This window comes from Gavia stellata, chromosome 2 (genome assembly GCF_030936135.1).
Source record: "Gavia stellata isolate bGavSte3 chromosome 2, bGavSte3.hap2, whole genome shotgun sequence".
In the NCBI taxonomy this organism is placed as follows: Eukaryota; Metazoa; Chordata; class Aves; order Gaviiformes; family Gaviidae; genus Gavia; species Gavia stellata.
The window spans coordinates 74,145,029-74,167,928 of record NC_082595.1 but is presented as its reverse complement, the minus strand read 5'-3'; the positions used below and the strand labels follow the sequence as shown (position 1 = coordinate 74,167,928).

At 42.3% G+C, this 22,900-nt stretch overlaps 1 protein-coding gene across 27 annotated transcripts in view; it reads right to left on the bottom strand.

The window, feature by feature from the left end:
- Nucleotides 1-22,114, bottom strand: part of SNAP91 (synaptosome associated protein 91) — a 68,151-nt gene extending 46,037 nt beyond the window's left edge. For all 27 annotated transcript variants that reach the window (XM_059833619.1, XM_059833659.1, XM_059833686.1 and 24 more), the window contains exons 1-3: nt 21,985-22,114; nt 2,096-2,238; nt 931-1,006 (exon numbers count right to left, since the gene is read on the bottom strand). In XM_059833619.1, the coding sequence (XP_059689602.1) occupies nt 931-1,006; nt 2,096-2,238; nt 21,985-22,114 (349 nt within the window). The remainder of the gene's footprint in view (nt 1-930; nt 1,007-2,095; nt 2,239-21,984) is intronic.
- Nucleotides 22,115-22,900: the final 786 nt, after the last annotated feature.

Genomic DNA, 22,900 nt, shown 5'->3' with positions numbered 1-22,900 from the left:
ATTATCTATGACACATTGTTGTATTATCTATGAAATGGCAATTTAAGTTTAAAGAAAGTGGCAAAGAACACAAAAGCATGCATTTAACAGAATTCATTGTTGCCAAATACCAGTATCTTTGAACAATGCATAGCATGTTTTGTTTAGACAAACACATATTTGTTTGGCTATGTTCCTGCCCTGTGTTACCATTTCTAAAAGATGCTCAAGTCTCGGTGTCACGTCTCCATCCAGAGATGGAGTAACATGGCATTGCTTTGATGTTGCCCATTATTGTAGTATTCCTGCATTGTGCATACAGTCAACAAATATTCTGACAGCTGCAGAATTATTAGTTTTCTGTCTTCTCCAGCAGACCTACCATAAAACAAGCTTTTCCTCTGTTAAGTGAAGGAACAGAAAAATTCACTAATAATTCCAGAATCAAAGTAGAAAAGCAGACTTTGTAAGCTTTAGAAAACTCCTTAATTTCTGCCTAGACCTTTCTAAATTCAACACTCAAACCAAAGCCAGCTAGTTCTTTTGGTGCCTCCCCCCCAAATAAACACTTATAGAAAAAAAGTGCAGTGTCCCCAAGCAACGAAATTACCATTTAAGACTGAGTAAAAAACCAAAAAACCTAAATGCAAAGCTATCCATTTCATCCTTAACTTCCATAACAGTTAAGGAGATTGCTGACCCTGTCCTGATTTCAACCAGCTCTAAGGGAATTGTACATTTGCACGTTTTGAGTAAAAGTTTTGCACGAACTGAGAATCCCTGTTTTGAAGTCATCCAGCAGTTCACTTGAGCTCCTGTATTCATTAAGTACTTAAAAAAAGGCTTCAGTAGCACATTTTTATTTTATTTGCATCTTATGAATGAAGGAACAAATTAACAATAGTATCTTATTTAGAATCTTGTTAAGATTATAGACATGAGTAGGCTTACCATGAGATCCACTTTTGTCCAGAAAATTGCTGAGATTGAACAATGTGTTTCTAGATGCCAGGTACTGAATAAATCTCTGCAACACAAAGTTATTTTCTTATCACAGGCTGTATCTGAAGGCTTTGTACCTCCTAGCAGGAAGATTACCAGTCTAGTTCCAGCATGCACACATGAAAACCCAGATTTTTTGTCTTAGTCTGCAATACCTTTCTCAAAACCTTTTTCATCCATTCAGATTAGTATACATTCAGGCTAAATGTAATTAAATATCCTACTGTATACATAAAAATAGATTCTGTGTAAAATACAAATCAGATTGTGGAAGGAGCAATAAACATGTTTAATTCTCAAAGAGATTTGGGGAAGCACAAGATTTATCTGCTTACAAAGCAACACATCCAGGCTAGTCCCAGACTTTTCAATCCAGCAGTCCCCAGTTTCAGCCAAGCCGAGGGCCTGTTTTCATAACAGGCAGCCCCCACATCAAGTACAGGGACTAACAGACCAAAACAGTCACAGAAAGCAAATCAGAATATTGGCCAAAACTTGGAACAGAAAAATAGGACACAAGTAAAAATTTACGCTGTGACATTGGAGAACTTCATTGCATGAAAACACTTTATATACAGCCAGGGAGAAATTGTTTCATAGTCATACTAAAGATATTTAAGTATGTTTTTTGTTTTTATATAGACATACCAGTCTATACAGGTCAATAAAAAGCAAGGGCAAGGAAGACACAATCCAAAAGGCTATCAAGTTGAATTTACAGCTCTAGGAAGATTTTAATGCTCATGTGTAGAGAAGGCAGCTATTTGGATGGCAGTACACATGTGCCAGAACATCAACTTTGACTCTAGTCAGAAAGTCCCAGGTAGTCTTTAATCCTGCATAGCTCTGTTTTCAGATAGCACATAATTTGTCAACATCCCGGAACAAGCTGCTGCTTGTTCTTACGCTACGGTTTTGCAAATGAAGAGACAGATAATCGACATGCCTCCAACTATGTTGCTAAAGGTAAGATTGCTCCTCATCAAGAATCATTCTTGTCCTTTGTCTTCAGGTCCTTACTGGTTCAGGAGAGATGCCTTTGCACTACTAATGTTTTTGGCTTGGAGTCTGCTCAGTGGCAATGTGGACTCGACAGAAAGCTGATTACACTTACCTCATTGCCATGAACCATCAGATGATGTGTGGTAACTAAGGCTTTGAATACGACCACCCAGCTACTATTTGTTGCTCGCTCAAAAAGCGTATCAGCCATCTGAGGAATATTCACATTTGTTTCATTAGTTGCTTGGATCAAGTCTGTAAAAGAGAGAAAAGGAAGGTGTTAGGTGCTACAAATAAGACAAAAAAGTTTGCAGCATGGCCAAGCTCTCAGCCCACCAGACTGCAGGCCATGATTGTGACAAACAGCAAGTTCAGTGCTTACATTCCACACTTAAACCAAAAAAACATCCAAAACCTGAGATTATATTAGTACATGCTGACAACAATACTAGTATGTCTCTTTCGTCCAACAGTACCAGCCTTCCAACAATTCTGTCCTGAGCTATGCACCAACCTTTCTCCATCTTTATCCCAGATGAACTTGGGGTGCACAACATCACATGACTTTGCTGCTTGTGGGTTTTCAAGTTAATGGTGACAGTTCACTACCTCTGGGTTAGATGAGTAAGTATTATTGAATTCTTCACTTACTGGTAATACATCAAGCACACTGAACCCAGTCACATCAGCAAAAAGGGGTATCACCAGAAACAGATACTCTAGTCATCTCGGAGGTTAGAGTTTCATCAGCATGCTACACCACACCTCCTGGAGCCTCTACAGACCTAGACAGCAGAAGAGTGCATTCAGGCGTGCATTAAGACCTCTTCAACAGTAGGAAAGAAGGCAAGGATAGACATTAGTTTACACTGAAGAATAATAGTCTTCTGCAAGCAACTGCACCTTACATCATAGCAGAAATAAGACATTAGACTGTCTTAGGGAAGAAGAACAAAATACAGCTTTGTGTCCTGTACATTAGGAAGGTGTGGACTTGCACAGGAGAGTACGTGAAATTAAGAGAAGTACTTAAATCATAAACAGTAGGGCAGCAAGCTTTCCACTAGCATCTCTATGCCACATCTACTGATAGGATCTTTGATTTACTACATCAGCTATTACCTACAGACTCTTGCTAGGCAGCCAACAACAACCTTCTACAAGCTATCACCTAGTTTTTGAGACTCAGTTGGGAACTGCATACTGCAACTGCATGACCAAAACCCATGTGATGCCACACACAGCCCTGGCAAGACTTCAGGAGAAGACTTCATGCAACACAAAGAGTACAGAATACAGACCTAATTGTAGGGTTGAGGCTTAAAGTTTGAAGACATAAGTAGAAAAAGTTAAAAATTAAAAAGTTTAACTACTACACTAAGCATTATCTGTGTTACTAATGAAAATACTCATCTTTTATTTTCCCTGAGAGGACAGTAACCATTGTTAATTATTTTCCACATATTTCTTCCCTGCCGCCCCCTCCCCCCCTCCTGAAACGTTCATCCAACTATTCAAGCTCTTCAACAATGACAGATATTCTACCCTAGAAGCAGACAGGCTATTGTGTGACTGATCCTTGCACACCTAAACTATATGAGTCTGCTGTAAACATTCTACAGGAGTTCAGTTCGCCTGGGCAGCAGGGTCACCACTTCACAGACTTGCTTTCCCTCCACAGCACAACCCCATATAATGGTGGGCATTAATGCTGCTAAGAGCTGAAAGCCAAGGTTCAGACTGCTGTGAGCTACTGATTCTGCCTCTGCAGGGCAGGAAAAGTCCAGAGGACAGGTCTGTCTAAACAGACCAATGAGTCACATCAGTTACTGAGAACCACCTGGTGTGTTCAGAAACCCACAGTGCTGTACCAGAAGCATTCAGAAGTCCAGCAATTTTTTTTTTAATTCATGGCAAGTGATTTTTATGTGTTTTTTTACTTCTATTGAACAGACTCATTTAAGGTATGAGAAATCTATAGCTCAGAGTCAGAAACCTGTGAGAACTGCAGTGCTTGTGTTTAAAATTGTCTTTTGTATGGGCATAAAAGCTGCAAGTTGACTTCAGTTTCAGGTCAGTGGAATGATTTTCTGTAATGAGACAGAAGACAAAAATTATGTGATCTGTTTGCCAAGTTTGATTTTAAAATGTTTGTTGTCAGGGTGTTTTTTGTTTTGGTTGTGGGTGGTGGTTGTTTTTGCAGAACACCTTCTGAAATGTAAAGTTAACTTCTATAACCTCAGTAATACTTCCCTTGAAGGAGGCAGTTCTGCAGACAAAGTATTACAGCAGTAAAGCCATGCTATTGAATGACAGTAGTTCAAACTCACACAGCTCCAACAATTCTCTTTGATCTTGTTGTACAAACAGGCCAGTAATCTTTTATTCTGTACTGCTGATTAATGCATTATAGAAGACAGTGGTTTGTAAAAGCCTAGAAGCAAGTCACAAGTGGCTTGTTCACTGTTTAACCCATTCAGAGGTTTTACTGCAGACAACAGCATTTGTCCTTAGTATAAGGAAACATGCATCAAATTTGCAAGCTTTCAGTCCTAAGTTTCAGTGTGTAGCTCACTATGGAAGAGGGGTGCTATAAATTGTGTATTCAATCAACGGATGTTAGATAATGAAACCTCAGAGAAGACCACCCACAGCAATGCTGGCAACGGAGGCTACAAGGCACTATTCCTATACGCTACTGTAGCACTGCTCCTAATGTCACTCAGTCATTTCTGCCTCCTCTCTGAACTGCTGGAGGGTATGGCATCTCAGTCTGCAGCTCTGAATATTTTAGGACATGAGTAATAGTGTGCTGAGTAGAGAGGTATGATTAAATTTAAGCCTACTACTTTCAGTGCACAGAAAACTATTAATTCATGCATGAAGATTTTACTCATCATCGGGGGGGGGGGCGCGGGAAGGAGATGGGGGGTTAATTCTTGCAGAGCTGTTTCCCATTAAATCACACCACAAAGTTAAGGAATTCAAGCTTCCTGGGTTTTTTTCCCCAATACCATAGAGTCTCAGCTTCACCAGCAATCATCAGCGTCTAGAGCAACTCACAAGCATAGCTAACTTGAACAAACTCTGAGCAGCAGAGTTTGGTGGCAAAACTAAATTTTAAAAATAAGACTCGGCAAAATTAGTTTGACTTCAGTGTGGCAGGGAAGAATAGGTACAAGGAAAAAGAAAACACATACAAGAAAACAAAATCTAGAAAACACGTTTTCAAAAGATACAGGTTCAGACATTTACTAGTGGGACAGAAACGTAGTTTTCAAAAGAGACCATGAAGTTCAGTCTTCCAAGCAAGTCATAAGTGGACTTGTTAATACCAAACAGATAATATTAAGAAGTACCAGATGAAGAACAGCCCATCAGAAGCCATATGAAGCAATCTTACAAAGTTGATTCTGTTTGGGGTACACACAAGCAGGACAAACAAGGATTAAAGGTCCTGATGAAGTTTTGCTACTGCAGGCATCCATGTCAAGTACACTGACAGCTAATTGCCAAACCCAGAAACTGAGCTCAAGTACAAATTCCAAGCAGAGTAAGAAATCAGGAATTGTACAGCAAGTGCTTTCATCAAGACTTTCACAGAAATGAAGTATTTGGAGAATGAAGACCTATATACCTTTCATTTGAATCCCTTTTTTTACTGTGGGACTAAATTATAATTGCCAAATCACAGTACATGATTTCTCCTATTTCCTCTCCACATTTTGGTAGCTGCTATTTTGAACACTTATTCAGTCTAGAGATCCTTGTTTAAATTATAATTTGGACTTCAGTATACTTTTTCTAGTTAAGTTTTGAGATGCAAAACCAATGCATATAGAAGAAATAAATGGTTGTCAATTATTTGACACCATAACTTAAATCTAAGCACCAGTCTTTAAACTCTTTGACTAGCCAACTTTTTGACCCAGTCTTAAGACATCTGCAACTTAATTAGAGAAGAGAAGCAAGCTACAGTATGATTAACACCTTCATTAATAAAAAGACAAACCTGCCAAATTGAGGAAGATCAGTAGAGGGTTCAGCGAGAAACACTGAATTAAGTTAAGACACCTTAGCTCTTCATGACCTATTTCTTTAAGAAAAGACTAGTTTTGTGACTAGTTTTGGTGTTTGTTAAACTCATAAGGCAAAAAAAGAGAACTGCAAGGAAGTTTCAAAGTCTTCAGAATTTCAGACATCTTCAGTCTCATTAAAAACTACTTCCTGGTTTTGAGATTTTTATTTTTTTTAATAAGAGAGATTATACAATAAAGAATCTCTCTTATTCCTTTACCTTTTCAGATTGTATTCTGAACCTGGGCAGGGTTTCTCCTGTTTTGTTTTCTTTTTTTTTTAACTCAATTCTTTAATAAACAAACATGGGATTCCCCAGTTCAAAGTTAATTATTCACAATTCACATTTCAGTATGCAGAGAAACAGCAGCAGAGCACAAGACGCCTCTGTTCAGAGGGATATTGGTGTCAACTTAAGAGCAGCTGTTATTCCAGGTTGAATTAACACACAAGCTACCTCAGCATCTGAGTTGTGTCATACATTCAGTTCCTAAACTTTGCCAAATCTCTCTGACAGTAACCCCCTTACAGACCTTCCTCACTATTACACTGAACAGTACAGTAGTCTTCACAAGTTTTTTATTGTTTATAATGCCTTGAACCTATAGAAAGGGAAATGCAGGATTGTTCCAAATTCAGGCTAGTCAAGAAAAGAACAAAGTAGCTTAAAGTAAGAGTTTACAAGCCTCTACCAAAAAAGTTAAATAGGCAAGTAACAATACAAGTTCTCCCTCGCAAGACACAGAACTGTATCAGGAAGCTACTACATAGTTGTGCCAACCAATGCAAGAGCTGAATTTCCAGGTCTACAGAAGACTGACCACAAAACAGTACTGGAAAGCAGAACAAAGTTATTGGTTTCTGCTTCTATGATAATTGCTCATGAGAACATTAGATGATTTTAATGCTGTCGGCTTTGACTACCAAGCAATTCCACAAACAAGAGTTGGGAATTTATCTCTGGGGTTAGAGTTTACCATCTACTCTTTTCACCGCCAGCTTGCCGTGTCTCCACAAACATGCATCATAATCTGTCTTGCAATAATCTCCCCCAAGCAGAACAGCAATTCATGCCATCTCCTCCTTCCTCCCCAAAAGTCTACTTCAAGAGTTACTACATCTCACCTTGACCCCAGCAAGCCTATCTTTGATCAAAGTCCAGCATCTTCCAGATATTGCCTATGCACTTTCATGCCTATGCCAACTCTACAAACCTAAACACTAACTTCCACAGAGTGCATGCCCTCCAGGTACTATAAAGCCTTTCCCAGTAATGCAGCTATAGTCCTTGTGACTACAAATTACTAGGGGGACTGCTACCTCCTCTCTCCAGCCTTACTTCACAGACTATCTTCTTCCCAAACATATCTCAGACTCTTGTGAGGACAAATATTTGCTGCAGATACTGAAGTTTGAGAGGTCATGGCAGTCAGTCTTTGAACCACACAACTGCATCCCACACCAAGACAACCTTTTATACACCATTTCTTCCCACCTGCCTAGTCATAGGCATACTCATATACCCATAGTAATAAGTGTTTTGCAGAAGAGAAACCCCCATCATATCAAGGCAAGATATTTGGCTTTAAGTCATCAGCAAAAAATCACCCCAGCTCATTAGCAGTATTAAACCAGTTATGTTGGATTTGTGTCCCTTTTGGTCCTTAATGATTTTTATATATGGCTTTTCCTCCTGAGAGGTTCAGGTATAGCTGTCTTGGAAAGGGAAAAATATAAGCCAACTGTCAGGCGGTCTTCTACTGGATCTGAAAGGGTGTGACCAAGACAGCTGCCTCCCTAAGTACAAATAATAGGGAAAAAGTATGATCATACCATGTTAAAAAAAAATTCTTGCCATAAGGAAGTCCTTCAAGTTCCATTAACTTTTTACTTAGAAGAAAAGTTCCCAGAACCTTTAGCTCCACTGCCTCTGGGGGAGAATAATGCACGTTACCTTTAATGTTTACATTGGAGTTCTCTCATTGAGAGTAGTACAACTGAAAGATGACATTCAGGCCAGCTGCAGAAGCTCAAGTTTAAGCAACAGTCATCGGGGTTTTAAGTATGGTCTTTAAGACTGCTAACTAATTTAGTGATGAATATGCTTTATGGACAAAGTGTGAGACCTTACTGACACCCATGATCCAACTATTCAGAAGAATAAAAGCTTCAATTTTACTCAGGAATTAAATATCTGGAACAATAGAGCTGTCACCCAAAAGATGGGCTATACAAACTCCCTAGTACAAACACACTAAGGAAAGCAGGTTTTTAGCCTCATGTGCGTGAAGCCAGAACACTAAGGAAAGCGGAAAAGGCCCCATGGTCAAAGAATCCTGCCTGGTTTCTTCCTAACCACAGCCACCACAGCTTTTTCAAGCAGCTTCACTGTAGGAAAAGACTTAGTCTAGCCTTAGCCTAAACATGGACTCTTTCCCCCGTCCAAAGGAGTAAGAAGCTCAGCCTTGAGCCTCATTTGTACAGAATTCACTCACTTTGAATACCAAAGAATGTGTCTCAGGCAGGAATACAATTTCAGCAAAGCAGAGGAAAGAGGAGAAATCACTGCTCTAATGACCCCTTCCTCTCACACAGAGACCCCATTCCACACCCCTTCTCCACCCAAATCCTGCTCCACAACTAGCCCAGAAACGTCTGTTTTTCTGGTCAAAGACAAGAATTGAGCAGTTCTGCTTATGTCGATATGAAACATCAAGTAATTCTGGAGCTAGATGTGCCACTTGTCTATTTTAGTGATTTACTGCAAATAGCAGCTGAGACAAATGATCATGCACTACCTTTTTTGCACAGCTCTCAGTAGTTTAAGATATACAAAAAGCCATTTGCATTTGGTTGACACCAACTGATGGTTATAAGGTTAAAATACAAAAGCAGTTGTCTTGGAGAAATGCTATTCCCCATCCTATTGTAATATGGCATCTTAGATGCCAAACTCTAGGGGAGGAAGGGACATGGAAAAAACCCTATTAACATTACAAATACAATTTGTGTTAATCATTTGACCAATAACTTTGCACAAAAAGGAACTTTTATCCTGCATGGCAAATCTCAGACTTCATTCTACAAACCATTTCCTTCAGCAGTTCAAACCTGGAAGCCTTAAGCAAAATACACATTATTTAGAGAAGAAATATGTGACTGCTGTCACCAGCCAATCCTCTGCCAAGCGTTCAAAGCATTTATTCAATTTCCTCTAAGGGATAGAATTGTTCTCTCCATCCATGCAAGCATTAAAACAACAGTCCTGTTGCATCCTAACTCTTGCTGCAAACAACAGAACAAGTTTAAAAGGGGTACATTGTTGCAAGATTATTGCTTAAAAGGATAAAAGTCAGTAAGATCTAGTTAATTGACTATGTAACTGGATACCAGGATTCCAGCTGTGGCCTGTAATTATCCTTCCATGAGGTGAACAACCTCTAACATTACCTGATAGTTATATCAATTTGTAACTCTTATCACTTGACTGTTTACTGGAATATCAGTAACAGGATCAACTGCAGCTTTTATCCAAAACAGCACAGCTACACTAGAAAAGGATTTCATGTTTGCTACAGCAGCATGGGGTCATTTACTGTAACCTCTGCACTAGAGCCTTTTCTAATCAGCCTTTACATGTTGGGCTGATCTTACACTCCAATCACATCTGGCAGAAAGTGTTAATCAACCGAGGCATGGTACACGAGCTATTTGAGTTGCCATGCTGCTGTCATTTTTATTCTGAAAAGAGTGAACCCTGGTTAGTGCTTCCACCCCCAAAATGATCTACTTTCTTCAGAAAACCATTTGTAAGAAATGGAAGAAATGAAAAATGAAAAAAAGAAATGAAAGAAAACTTGCAGAAGTGAAACTGTCACTAGCTTATCAACTCTGCCCAGAACAGCAATTTGTAATCCACTACAAATCTGAATGAGATTGCAAATATATTGGAAGCAGTCTGATGTTTCAGCTGCACTACTTAGCTGTTACACATTGGGAATACATAAAAAAAGCAGGTGGGGATGAGACAATGTGCAAGCGACTTCACTGACATGTTAATTAACTACAGCCTGTATGCTAGGAAGAGCTAGCTGAGTAGGCAGGCTGAGCAGCTGACACACTAACTTTAAAAATCCAGACCACAGTCCATGTTTTTCCCACCTTCTCAGCAGGATTCTTCTGAGAGTCCAGCTATTTTGTCAGTGGATGCCACATGACAATGCAACCTTCAGTAGCGTCAGCCTGAAAAATAACCAAAAAAGGCCAGAGAGCCCATGCACTCTGTTGAGCCAACAAGCCACCAGAAGCTTAGCATGGGTTGAAATCCTTAATTGGGAATGAAATGCCCACAACTATGCAGACAGTCCTGTTGAAAACATGGACATATCTGTAGGAAAAAGAAACCAAGTGTAATGGCCATACAGTCGGTGCAACAGTATGACCTCCTAGAGGCATACTGAAGCAGCTGCAACTAAACAGGAAGTACATTATACCATGGGTGCAACCATTTCATAGAATCATAGAATGGTTTGGGTTGGAAGGGACCTTAAAGATCATCTAGTTCCAATCCCCTGCTATGGGCAGGGACACCTTCCACTATATGAGGTTGCTCAAAGACCCATCCAACCTGGCTTTGAACACTTCCAGGGATAGGGCATCCACAACTTCTCTGGGCAACCTGTTCCAGTACCGCACCATCTATGTATCTATAAAGCAACAGAAAGACCGTAATAGTTCCTAAAACCAGACAGCTGCATCATATGTGAATGCTGTGCCTTGAAACAGGGCTTTAGTCTCTCCTTGCTAAAAAAATAAAATATGAAACTAAACATGCAATTCCTTTATGTTCATTCCCCTGTATTACACCAGTTAAACAAGAATCCTTTGCTTCTGCCACACAGACAGGTGAGTTTAAGTCTCAGAAATTTTGAAAAATACTAACATCAACTACCAGTAGCCTTTACTGCAGACTTCTTGATGTTTCAAAAAAAAAAATCTGTTAAATTCAATGGAACATCAACCTGAGAGATGGAAGATGCAGTTAGGACTACTAACATTTAAAAGAAACCTGACAGTAGCAAGTTGCTATTTAACAGTTCAAAGTCACAATGCCTCTGGAAGATGTGTTTCCCACTGGGAGTGGAAGTCTCCTATCAAGCTATTGATGAGTGGGAAAGTTGGAATCCTGCAGGCTCACGTCCAAGCAGCAAAGCTTCACGCAGAGTCAAATCTCTAGACTGGAACACCCAGAAATGTCAATTAAACTCCTAAGCACAATATGGAGATGAGTTTTGAAAGGTAGCTTGTCATAATACTGCCTAAGCAATTTCCAGATTCCTGATAAACAAGAGGAAGTTCTTTAAACTCACCTCTTCCAAACATAGCAAACTTTGCCTGTTAACATCCTTGCCATTCACAAATAACAGAGCAATTTGAAGTTTAAATCAAGCTTAGCAAAACTAGAAAGACTCTACGTGGCTTAGAATGAAAGATCAGATCAGAAAGTCACAGGCAAGACTCACATATGAAAATAGCATTCTCAGATGCCAGTAACAAAACATCACTCATGATAAAATGCACACGTTTTCAAAAAACTGGCACACTAGATATGCCGACTTCCTCTGGCTTGCTGCCCCTTAGCAGAATGTACGTTCTCCTATAAATAGGTTTAAATGAAGCTATAAAACTTAGATTAAGAACTACAGGCACAATAAGCATACTTGGAATTCCAGAGTCATGCAGCAAGATCCAAACACAAGTCTCCATTTGAAAAGGTTAGGTCGCTAGACCCTAACCATGGTTGCTAAAGAAGTGATGTAATAGTATGTTAAAGCTTTCGTCTACAGTCGATCTCTAAATAATGAGAAACAGCAGCCTTCAGAGCCAGGCAACAGGCCAGCTGGCTTCCCCCTGTCATACAAGTCCTACACTCTCTGAAACAAGAAGTGAAAGGAAGAGTCCTTTTAAAAACAGTTTGAACTCCCACTTAAGTGCATCTATGTGGGCTCTTCAATTATGTGTAAAGATGTATGCTCTAGCTAGTGCAGTCCTGCACTGTGGCAAGATAACCAATCACTGCCTTCTTTTGAGGACCTTCCTCTAAACTTGTAAACTTGCATACATTTTAAGAATGTGGGCGACAAGTCAGCATGTTTTATTCATGCTTTGAGCAGTCATGTCTTCCTCTCACTTCTACGAAGGACCATTTTAGAACATTCTGTAAACTATCAGAAAGACTTAAGAGATAACAAAACTATGCCAGAGGGACTAGGAGCCTGCCAGGCTCTGCAGGCTAACTGCTGACCATCTGCTGTGGAAGCACCCGCTGCCATTGTGTCATCCGCGCTCGTGCCAAGTCAAGAGTCAGTTTGAAGTGATCGACTATTCTGTCAGCAGTCAAGCTTCAGTCTTGTCCCACAGAATCACAGAATCACTAAGGTTGGAAAAGACCTGTAAGATCATCAAGTCCAACCTAAAAAAAAAACCAGAAACCAACCCACCCAACACCACACAGCACCGTGCCCATCAAGCCACATCCCACAATGCCACATCCACACGCTCCTTGAATACCTCCAGGGAGGGTGACTCTACCACTTCCCTGGGCAGCCTATTCCAATGTTTCACTACTCTTTCAGTAAAGAACTTTTTCCTAATATCTAGCCTGAACCTCCCCTGGCGCAACTTGAGGCCATTTCCTCTTGTCCTATCACTAGTCACTTGGGAGAAGAGACCAACACCCACCTCTCTGCAACCCCCTTTCAGGTAGTTGTAGAGAGCGATGAGGTCTCCCCTCAGCCTCCTCTTCTCCAGGCTGAACAACCCCAGCTCCCTCAGCCGCTCCTCATAAGACTTGTGCTCCAGACCCCTCACCAGCTTCGTCGCCCTTCTCTGGACACGCTCCAGCACCTCAATGTCCTTCTTGTAGTGAGGGGCCCAAAACTGAATACAGTATTCGAGGTGCGGCCTCACCAGAGCCGAGTACAGGGGCATGATCACCTCCCTACTCCTGCTGGCCACACCATTTCTGATACAGGCCAGGATGTCGTTGGCCTTCTTGGCCACCTGGGCACACTGCTGGCTCATCTTCAGCCGGCTGTCAATCAACACCCCCAGGTCCTTTTCTGCAGGGGAGCTTTCCAGCCACTCGTCCCCCAGCCTGTAGCGTTGCATGGGGTTGTTGTGACCCAACTGCAGGACCCGGCACTTGGCCTTGTTGAACCTCATACAGTTGGCCTTGGCCCATCGATCCAGCCTGTCCAGATCCCTCTGCAGAGCCTTCCTACCCTCAAGCAGATCAACACTCCCACCTCTTTAGGACAGCAAAGTTTAAGACACTTTCTTGAAAAGACATGTTCTTTGGTCCTTTAAATATATTGGTAGAACAACCTTAGCTCAAGTGGACACCAAACTCGCCAATCCACCGTTACCGGTGTTTCACATCTCAGCCATAACCCAGCCTCCTAAATATCTAGAAACAACTAGCAAAGAACATTGCTTTCTTTTTCATTCCTTTGAGAAAATAAAGTCACCTTGGCAAAGCACATGGCTCAACTGTTTTGTTAGAGCTCTGTGGCCCAACTACAACACAGGAGTTCCTGCCAACTTGCATTCTACCTGTGCTAATTTCGCCTACTGGTTTACGACCAAGAAAAGAGTTGACTGCCACGAGTCAGACCCAAGCTGCTGACACGTCCTGTCAGCAACTTGCAGTTCTCAGTACGTATGAGAGGCAGGGTGTGCTTTCTTGGTGGCCATCAAGCATGATCATGACTGTGTACTCACAAAATCTCCTCTACAAGAAATATCATAACACATCTGAGTTTTATCAATAGCTAGAAAAACCAGACTCTAGGAAAGGCACCCGACTGACATACTACCTCAGCTCAAATGGCCAGAGTACAGATTACATAAATACACCACATCAGCATGATACCAGGACTTTTCAGCATCCAATCCCTTTCATTAAACTAAGTTAAGATACAGATATAATCTAGAACAAAGCATGAGATCACATTATCCTGGGCAGGGAGGAGGAACAGAAGGGTATTTAGACTTGGTTCATCCGGAAGTCGGTGGTAATACAGTGCGCTGCCATTTCCCATACTGTGCCTACGACTAAGCTGCAAACCTCAGATGCCCAGTGGATGCTACCATTTTCCAGCAGCCTAGAAAACACTGTCCTAGTATTCCACCTACATTCAACGGTGGTATTTCAAGGCTGATGTCCAATATCATTTGCAGCACTGGTCCAGATTGCTGGTATATTTCCATATTTCCTCTCCTAGTGGACTACAACTCTCAACTGCTTCAGCAGATGTGTTTCACAACCAAAAGAGGAGAATTTTTTATGAGCACAAGCAGATTACTGGCTACCAACTATGACTATACCTCTAAGCCCACCCTTGCAAACCTTGCTTTGTACTGATTTTCAGTGTTTTCAAGCAGCTCTGCAGAAGTAAACATAAACAAAATAGCAAGTTTAAAAGTATTAAAAACAGTTTTAAGGGTCTAGCATGAGGTTTGCTAAATTCCAGGAAAAGCAGACTTAACCATACTCTGCAAAGTGACAAGGTAGGCTCTGCCAAGTATTCCGATTGCCTTCTAGCAATTGCCAACATCTGGTTTATTCAGGTTTTATTTAAGCCACGAAGCACGCATCCTAGCAAAATTTTTGGCCAGTAGGAAAATCAAGCAACCATGCCAAGTCTGATGGGGTGGGATACTCTAATATCAACTTACCGATGAAGCTTCACACTGCAATCTCACTGGGACTGCTGACTCAGGGGAACAAAAGTACTGCTGCAAACCCTGTGCTACAGATCACTGCCTGCAAACCTACTAGGAAGGCTTCTTCTATCATACCATTTAGTTTGAGCACAGGGTTCAGCCCCGTGCCAGATGACCCATTCTTTCAGCACACCTGACGTTCTGTGCTGAGATTCAGACCCTAATTTCCTGGTTTGCTTTATTCCTTGCTTTTTAGTTTTCACAGTATTTGAAATCCCTCTCTCCAAGCCAGGCAGAATATAGTTTCTAATCTGCATGCCATGTGTTGAAGTTTGGAGATTCAAGTTTTCTGAGACACTCGTTGGCAAGACTACTATATTTCCCCTAGGCACGCACCAGAACTTGTGCTTTTCCACCCTTAACCTGCATCCTGACCTGTGCCTTGAAAAGAAGCTCCAAAAAGGAAAAAGGCATGTTAACAACGTATTTTGGTACTGCTAATTCATCTTTAGACTACAGTAAGACTATGGGAAGGGATATAATGTCATGCCCCCCACCTCCAATTTTTCCCCACCCCCAGAAACACTGGAGCCAGCTCCTTCAGCAATACCATACATCCAAGGCTGACTGAGGAAGGTCTCCCCCTTTCTTTACTTCGGGGCCAGGGGGTATATAGGGTGCACGTGGCAAGGTTTTGGTAGCAGGGGAGGATGCTGCAGCTGTGATCTCTGAGAATAGGGGTCTCTTCCACAGGCTGCAAGAGATATCTGCTCCAGTACCATGAAGTACCTTCTGTTCCACCTCTGACCTTGGTGGTCCCTCTGCCATTTCTCACTTACGGCCTCCTCCTCCTCCGCCTGTTCACTGTTTTCAGCTTTTTCTTAAATACATTTTCCTGGAGGTGCCACAAGCTTGGTGGATGGGTTCAGCTGTGTCCTGCAGTGGGTCCATTTTGGAGCCGGCTGTGTCAGGCATGGAGAAGGCTCTGGTCTCTTCATACAGAGGCCATTCCTGCAGCCAACACCTTGCCATGGACACCGTGGGGAGAAGGTAAGTAGAGTAGGAAGAGTGAAGTAGTTTCAAGTATCTTGAACATAGGCAGGAAAATACTAGAGGCAGGTGTGCCTCTGCTATATTACCATTTCTTCAGAAGTGGGGACTAAGAGGTCAGCAAATCCTCGTCTTTGGCTACCAATTTCTCCATCCAGCAAGAAGCAGGGAAGACGAATAGCGTCCAAAATGCTGTATGCCCTTCAGAGTTATCCTGACTGCCATCTACTTTTAAGCACTTCAGAGGATCCTTCACAGGGCAGACACACAGAAGCATGGACTGAGCACACCAACAGAGCACTTTCTTGTAGACTTCACAGAATTCCTCACTAGTGGCATAAGACCAGATAAGGCACGCCCAGAAGATGGAGGGTTTAAGATCCAGGCTGGAAAATCAGAGGCACAGATCAAATCAAACCACAAGAAATCAAACTGCAGATATTTTTTTGTGTGTGTTTAAAAGATGTTAAATTGCTGCCACCCAGGATCTAAGGGAGTAACACTATGAAACTATTATGAAACATATTCAACTACTAAATAGAAGTGATTAAAACTATGGACTGGTCACTGTCATACTGACCATCTCATGAACAAGTGGCCTCAAAGATAGATATGATTATTTCATTATCAAGGTCTACTAATGGAAGTCAGTACAGCAGAAAGACCTGACTTGTCCCACAATTTGTCATCCATGACCTTGACAGAGCATGTTTAACAGAAGAATCTTGATGACTATTGAAAATAGACTAAGAATGCATGCCTTCAGCTGAGGAAAAGCCAAGGGGAGGGAGAGTAGGACTAGTCAATCTAGCTTTATCAAGTTACACTGTTTGGATGAAAGGAAGTTTAATATTACACTGTCTACCCACTCTTCTGTTTCCTTATCCTCCCTTTCCTTAGGCATGGTACCATAAGAACACAAATACAGCAGTTCAGATGCACAAGATCAAGTGATGCTGCCCATGTTTCAACCTTTGTCTCTTAACATGAATTCAAACTACTATCCAGCTTCAAACATATTTTGAAAAATTATTAGTTAACTGAGTCTTAGCTTAATTAAAAGTGCAGCCTTCTCTTGGTACTACACATGCCTTAAAAACAGCATGGGGCTGGGGGGGAATTAAAAGTTAATGCCATTGAAATACTCAAGATCAACTAATCTAAAAAGCCTTCTTATTAGCTCCTCTTAACCAAGACAGACATTTCTACTCCTATTCAGAGATCCACACACCTCCAAATGAAGTGAGTCTTCAATACTGTTTTGGGAAAGGACATGCGAGAAACCCACAGGAAGAGAGAGCTGTTCACACACAAAAAACCCAAATGTGCTAATCCAATATTCATTAATGAATTAAAGAAAAGAATTGCTTGCTTGGATTTTTTTTCTTTTCGGGTGTGAAAGAGATTTATTGGGGTGACAAGGAGGAGTTCACAATTTAGAATACACCCCAGCTGTGACAACAAAAACCAAGACACTATAACAGCTATTCTTCAATGCTAACTTTTAAACAAAGTCAGTTCTCTCGTATGTGAAAATTGTAACAAATTACTGCAATACAAGATACAGCGAGACATACAAAAGTAGTTTCATTAGTAAAGTGTGAAGGATGAAGCCCTGTCTGTACAGGGACTCTGTTCTTGGCAGTTTTCCTGAAGGTACTTCCATGGCCATAAAGACGAAGTGTCACCTGGACTGCAGAGCAATGCAGTACTTGTACATCTGCGCTACTCCCACTAGGAAAGGGCCCCAAGTGCCAACAGACTTGGAACACTCCCCAAATCACTTCAACAGAAAACAACTTCTGAAATACACATCCAAGTTAACAGTCACTGAAGTCTAGTGACTCAAGATAGCTCCACTGACCCCCACCTCTCCCAAAAAACAAAGACAGACATATTCCTCAGCAATGAGATAGAGGTTTCTAAGACTAACCTGTGGGATCTAGCACCTTTATCTTTACTCAGCCCAGGAAAAAAGTTTAACCCATTGCTTTTGGTCAACAGCCACTCCTGTTTCACCACTAGAGACCAGTGATGCAAACTTGTTAGGTCATCCCCACAGCTTGCAGAAGAAAGGCAAAACACTGCAGGAACAAAAGTGTCTGTATAAGCAAAATACTGACACCAGCCCTGCAGTTCAGTTACCAGTATGAATTAAACTATAAATTTCCTTTAAAAGCCTTTGTTTGCCACCCACATACAAATATGCAAAATTAGACTTGGGATGGAAAGATGTTACTACATGTTATCTCCACAGCCACAGAAAATCAAGTCCTGATCTTCATCTGCCTTGTTTCCACATTTCATGAAAATTTCCCAGCTCTTGATCAGGCCTCCGGAAGGGCCTTCTACCCTATAAGAATTATTTTGAAGAAGTAAGGAGGCACCAAATTGTCTTTTTAGACAACACACTCCAGAACTTCCTCCTGCTGCAAAGCAATTCACTCAACAAAATAAGTCAAGGAAAATCCCAGCCATTTTGATCATTTTCAGAAACAGGAACTTGTTATGACCAACTGCAGACTCAACAATCTCACTGGTTTCCAGTTCACTTCCCTAAATGAAAGCTTGATGGTCTGTTTCCGAGCAAGATCCTTTATAAAAGGAGCTGAGTTCAGATCTACCTATTTTTCCCTCATCTATTGTGTGTTTTAACATTTCAAACATTATTTCCCTTCTCTGAAAGCTTCTGCCTGTTGATAACCGTCAGGATCAACGCTGTTCAAGGCTGGACGCTGGTTTTTACTTGCCCCACACAACTAAACCCTTAATGAAGCCTTAACATATCTTTCAGAACAATTCTGATAATGAAACTTCTATGCTGTGCACTAGGATTGCCCTCCCAGTTGAATTACCACAGCTCATACATCCTTAACATACTCCATATATCTCATTCACCCACTCTGCAATGGCCCTTCTCACTGCAGCAAAATCAAGTTGCTAATCCCCACTTCTGCATGGGAATGCTTTCCTCACTTGCTGTATCTAGTTGTAATTTATTTAACATAACATGGTTAGCTGAGGGAGATAAAGTCACCACAATGCTATGGCTTCAAGACGACAAGTTTGTTAAGTCCAAAAGGGGCAGGGCTCTTAACCTGCCAACTGCAACGGCTTGTCCCAAACCATCAGAGCATCCTAGACTTACATTCCTTTTCTCCCCACAGGGACTTGGGAAATGCGTTTAACACCATCTGGCACTACTTCCCACAGTTGCTGGAAATTCACTACTATGACAGCTGGAATTCAAGAAAATGGTAAACCTTACTAATGATTATATGATAGCAACCTAATCATACCTCAGCACTTCTTTACAGGACAAGCCTGTGCAGCACCCAGCATCCATGCCAAGGACAGCCACTACACAGCATCCATGTTAAAGCCTGCACTTGTAAGCTACGCAAGTACAGAAAACCACACAAGGGTAAACACTTAGCATCTCAGCTTTTGTTCACAGAAGACATTAATTCTGTTCTCTCCTCCCTTCCTCACGCACATGCACTCATACCTAAATCATGCTTTTTATTCCTCAGAGCAAATTCCTTCTAAGTAGTACTCACTAAAAAAACCTAACCTAAAAAAACCCCACACCTTGTCACCTATCATCTTTCTATAACCCTCCGGAACTAATATCTTCTGTGAGAAAACATATGAGGACAGGCATCATTGTGTCCCATCCTCACAGGACTACTTAACTCATGTTAAATAGTTGATCTCTCCATTTAATTTACAAAGCCCATCTGCTAAGCAGGGCAGTGGAAGATAGCTTCTGTGACATGACACCTGGCCACTAAGACACTAAAAATTATGGAGTTCCCTAAGGACACAGAACCCCCACAGCAATACTAAAAATTACAGCTCTTCATAAAGCATCATTCCAACCATCGCTCTCTAGTACATTAAGTTTTAATCATCTAAATCCTTCGCACCTTGACTCAAAACTTATCTTAAGGCATTGGCAAGTTTTACCTTTCATTCCCTTCTCCACGTCTTCAAAATGCTACTTATCCAACTTGAAATGCAGTCAGCCACAAGGCTCAGATCTACCTCCACCTAGCAGTACCTCCTGCATGCATGGGGGTATTGCTCTTTCAGAGGATGAACTTTTAATTTACTCTCTCATTACAATACATAAGGCCGATTTTAACAGTTGTTCACAAGATATACATCAGAGTTCAAGGAATTGCCTAACAATTCATAGTTCTGAGGAGATGCCTCAGGTTTAAGAGCCTGAGAATATTTTTTCTTCTAAAACATGAACTTGATTTTCATTTATAGTCCACAATTTTGAATGCGCATATCTCCCACTGACAAGATTCTGTCTTTAATGATACCAGATAGTTAAACTCTCAGCTGTTACATACAGCTTGGAAAATCAAAGGAAAAATCATCAGGGATGTATCTTCCCAGGAAACGATCATTTATCTTCTTCTTTGTGTCTTACATGCAGGTGGGCATGAAATTGCATGGAATGCTACCAGCTTCAGTCTCTCCCACTCTCATTTTCTGAAGTAGTAATATTAGCACCAATATCCAAACACAATCCCTTTCCAGACCTTAATATAGCACTAGTAAATTATTTCTACCTCACTTTAATCCTGCCTATTCCAGATAGTACTTTTATTTATATGTATTATATATACACACACATAAATATATGTGTGTGTATATATATTAAAATACACACACAGAGACATAGGATGCTTTTAAACACATGAACTAGGCTTTTTTTTAAGCTAAGGCTTCTAGTAACAGAATTAGTAGGACTGTCCAGACACAGCCTACAGATTAAGAAGTGTCGACAGCTACCAAAAAGCAAGAGAGGAGACATCAATAACCAAGATGATTTTTTAAAACATGCAAGACAACAAGAGAGAATACATGATATCAAGACAGCCAATCTATTTAAACAACGGTTTAGACTCAAGTCAGTCTTCAATCAATGCTGCTTATGTCAGCATCTCCTAGAGATATATACAAGAGCATTTTGATATACTGGAAGACAAACATGCTGTTTGCCACTTTAAGCATTAGCTATCAAGTCATTAGCACTGAAATCTGGAATTATTTTCCAGAAGTAATACTACCTCCTTTTAAGAAATACAGCATCATCAGAATTGTACTTACATGCACCTGCACCAGCATTACTTAGTAATGGCCAGCAGCCAAGAGACTGCTTGGTATAAAACCTGCTGATCTTTACTTGAAAGCGTTGCTTACCATGTCCAAAAAAATAAAAATGGGCAGAACACTGGATTTTAGACATTAAAACCTGCTGTTAATCTACTGAGTTCAATGCTGGACTGAGTTACTATTGGTAAACAAGGCCAATTAACATTATGCAATTAAATTATTTCACAATTCTACTCCTTGGTGTCTCCAAGCAGGGACTGACAGTTGAGTGGGTTGAAAAAGAAAATTGTCAAGACGAAACATCACTAGCTCATTGTTTTTTAAGAACTGTTTTGACTTCGACCTTGTTTCATGCATTAACTAGCTAATGCCAGTCCAGAATAGATCATAGATCTATGAGACAAAGCCACCAGCCATCTTCAATGAAACATGATGCAAACCATCAGTCAGCTCATGAAGTTGCTCTCTGATATTTGGGACCTCAGCAACAGCCCTTCAACTCTCCAAAGGCTGTCCCAATCTCCAGCATAGTGTTATCCAAGTGCCTTGCCGTTTAAGCACACCACCATCTAAACCTCTTCAGAAGTCTGCTGTGGAGACAGCCACACTCCTACCGGTGCTTGGCCAGCTCCTGGTGCAGCATTTATGTCTCTGCCTAGCTTAATCCTGACCAAAGCAGGTAGTGACAAGCACGTGTCCATTTTACCCTGTGTCCAGTTCCCTCCCCTCTTTCCAAGCCCCTACTACTCCGCAAGACCCGCTTTGCACTGCCTTCCTGGATAAAAGGCAAGAGGTCATGAGGAAAAAAAATGGCCGAAAGAGCAGTATTACGCAGTAAGAGAAGAAATGCAATAATAACTCATCCTCTCCTGGAGATTCCTCATAACCTTTACGGTTTGCAAACTGGATTACAGCAAGCGCGACAGCCAGATGGCTCAAAGGCAGGCTAAAGAGCCCCGCGGGCTGCCTCCTCAGCCCCCGGTCTTCGCTGGGGATACGAAAAGGGATGCTCACAGTCCAGGTGCTTTTTCTTGGGCCCCATCACTTCATGCGTGGTGGCTTTGCAGACGGCTCTGGCTACGGCTGATCCCGTAACGCTGTACTGAGCAGCTGCGATGCGATCTGTCAGCGTCTGACCCGACATCTTCCACTGGCGTGCCTGCTGCTGCCTGCTCTGCAGAGGCGGAAAACACGGGAGGGGAAGGGGAGATTCCGGGTTTATGGCCGAGGGGACGCGGGGGGGGGAGGGAGCACGGCAGGGACACGCACGGACACAGGCACACGGGGACACACAGAGTCACGCCACACGCACAATGGTCCTTCAGGCAGCCCGGCCCCTCCCGAGGCGTAGCCCCCCCGCCCCGTTGTGTAAGCCTTTGCCTCACTAGAAGCCGTCTGGGGCAAAAATGAAGGGTGTTTTAGACGCTGCAGGGAGAGGGTGAAGGGGAAATAATGACGGCAGCAAAAGGAGGCTGCACACAAATCACGCACGAGCCCCCGGGAGGGGGGAAAGGGACCCTCACACACACCTGCCCCGGCAGCGCCCGCCCCCAAGCCGGCCCGCGGGGGAGCCGCCGCCGCCGCGCCCCGGCCCCGCCGCAGCGCCCGCCCCGCCGCCTCCCCGGTGGGAGATTATGGCACCGTTGCGCCATGTTATGCCCTCCCGGTGCATCCCCCACCGCCACCCCCCCGCCCCGATGGGGAGCCCCCCGCGCCGGGAAACGGGGCGCCGCTGGATGCGGCGGCGCCCAGCGCCATGCAGCAGCCCGGGGCGGCGCGGCGGGGGGAGAAGAGGATGAAGCGAACGCCAGCGGCCGACCTGTCAGTGCGTCCTTCCCTCCCGTCCTCCTGCTGCTGCTGCCGCCGCTCTGGGGAGGGCGCCGCCGCCTCCCGCCGCGACCGCTCCCCGGCCCGGCCCTCGCGCTGCCCG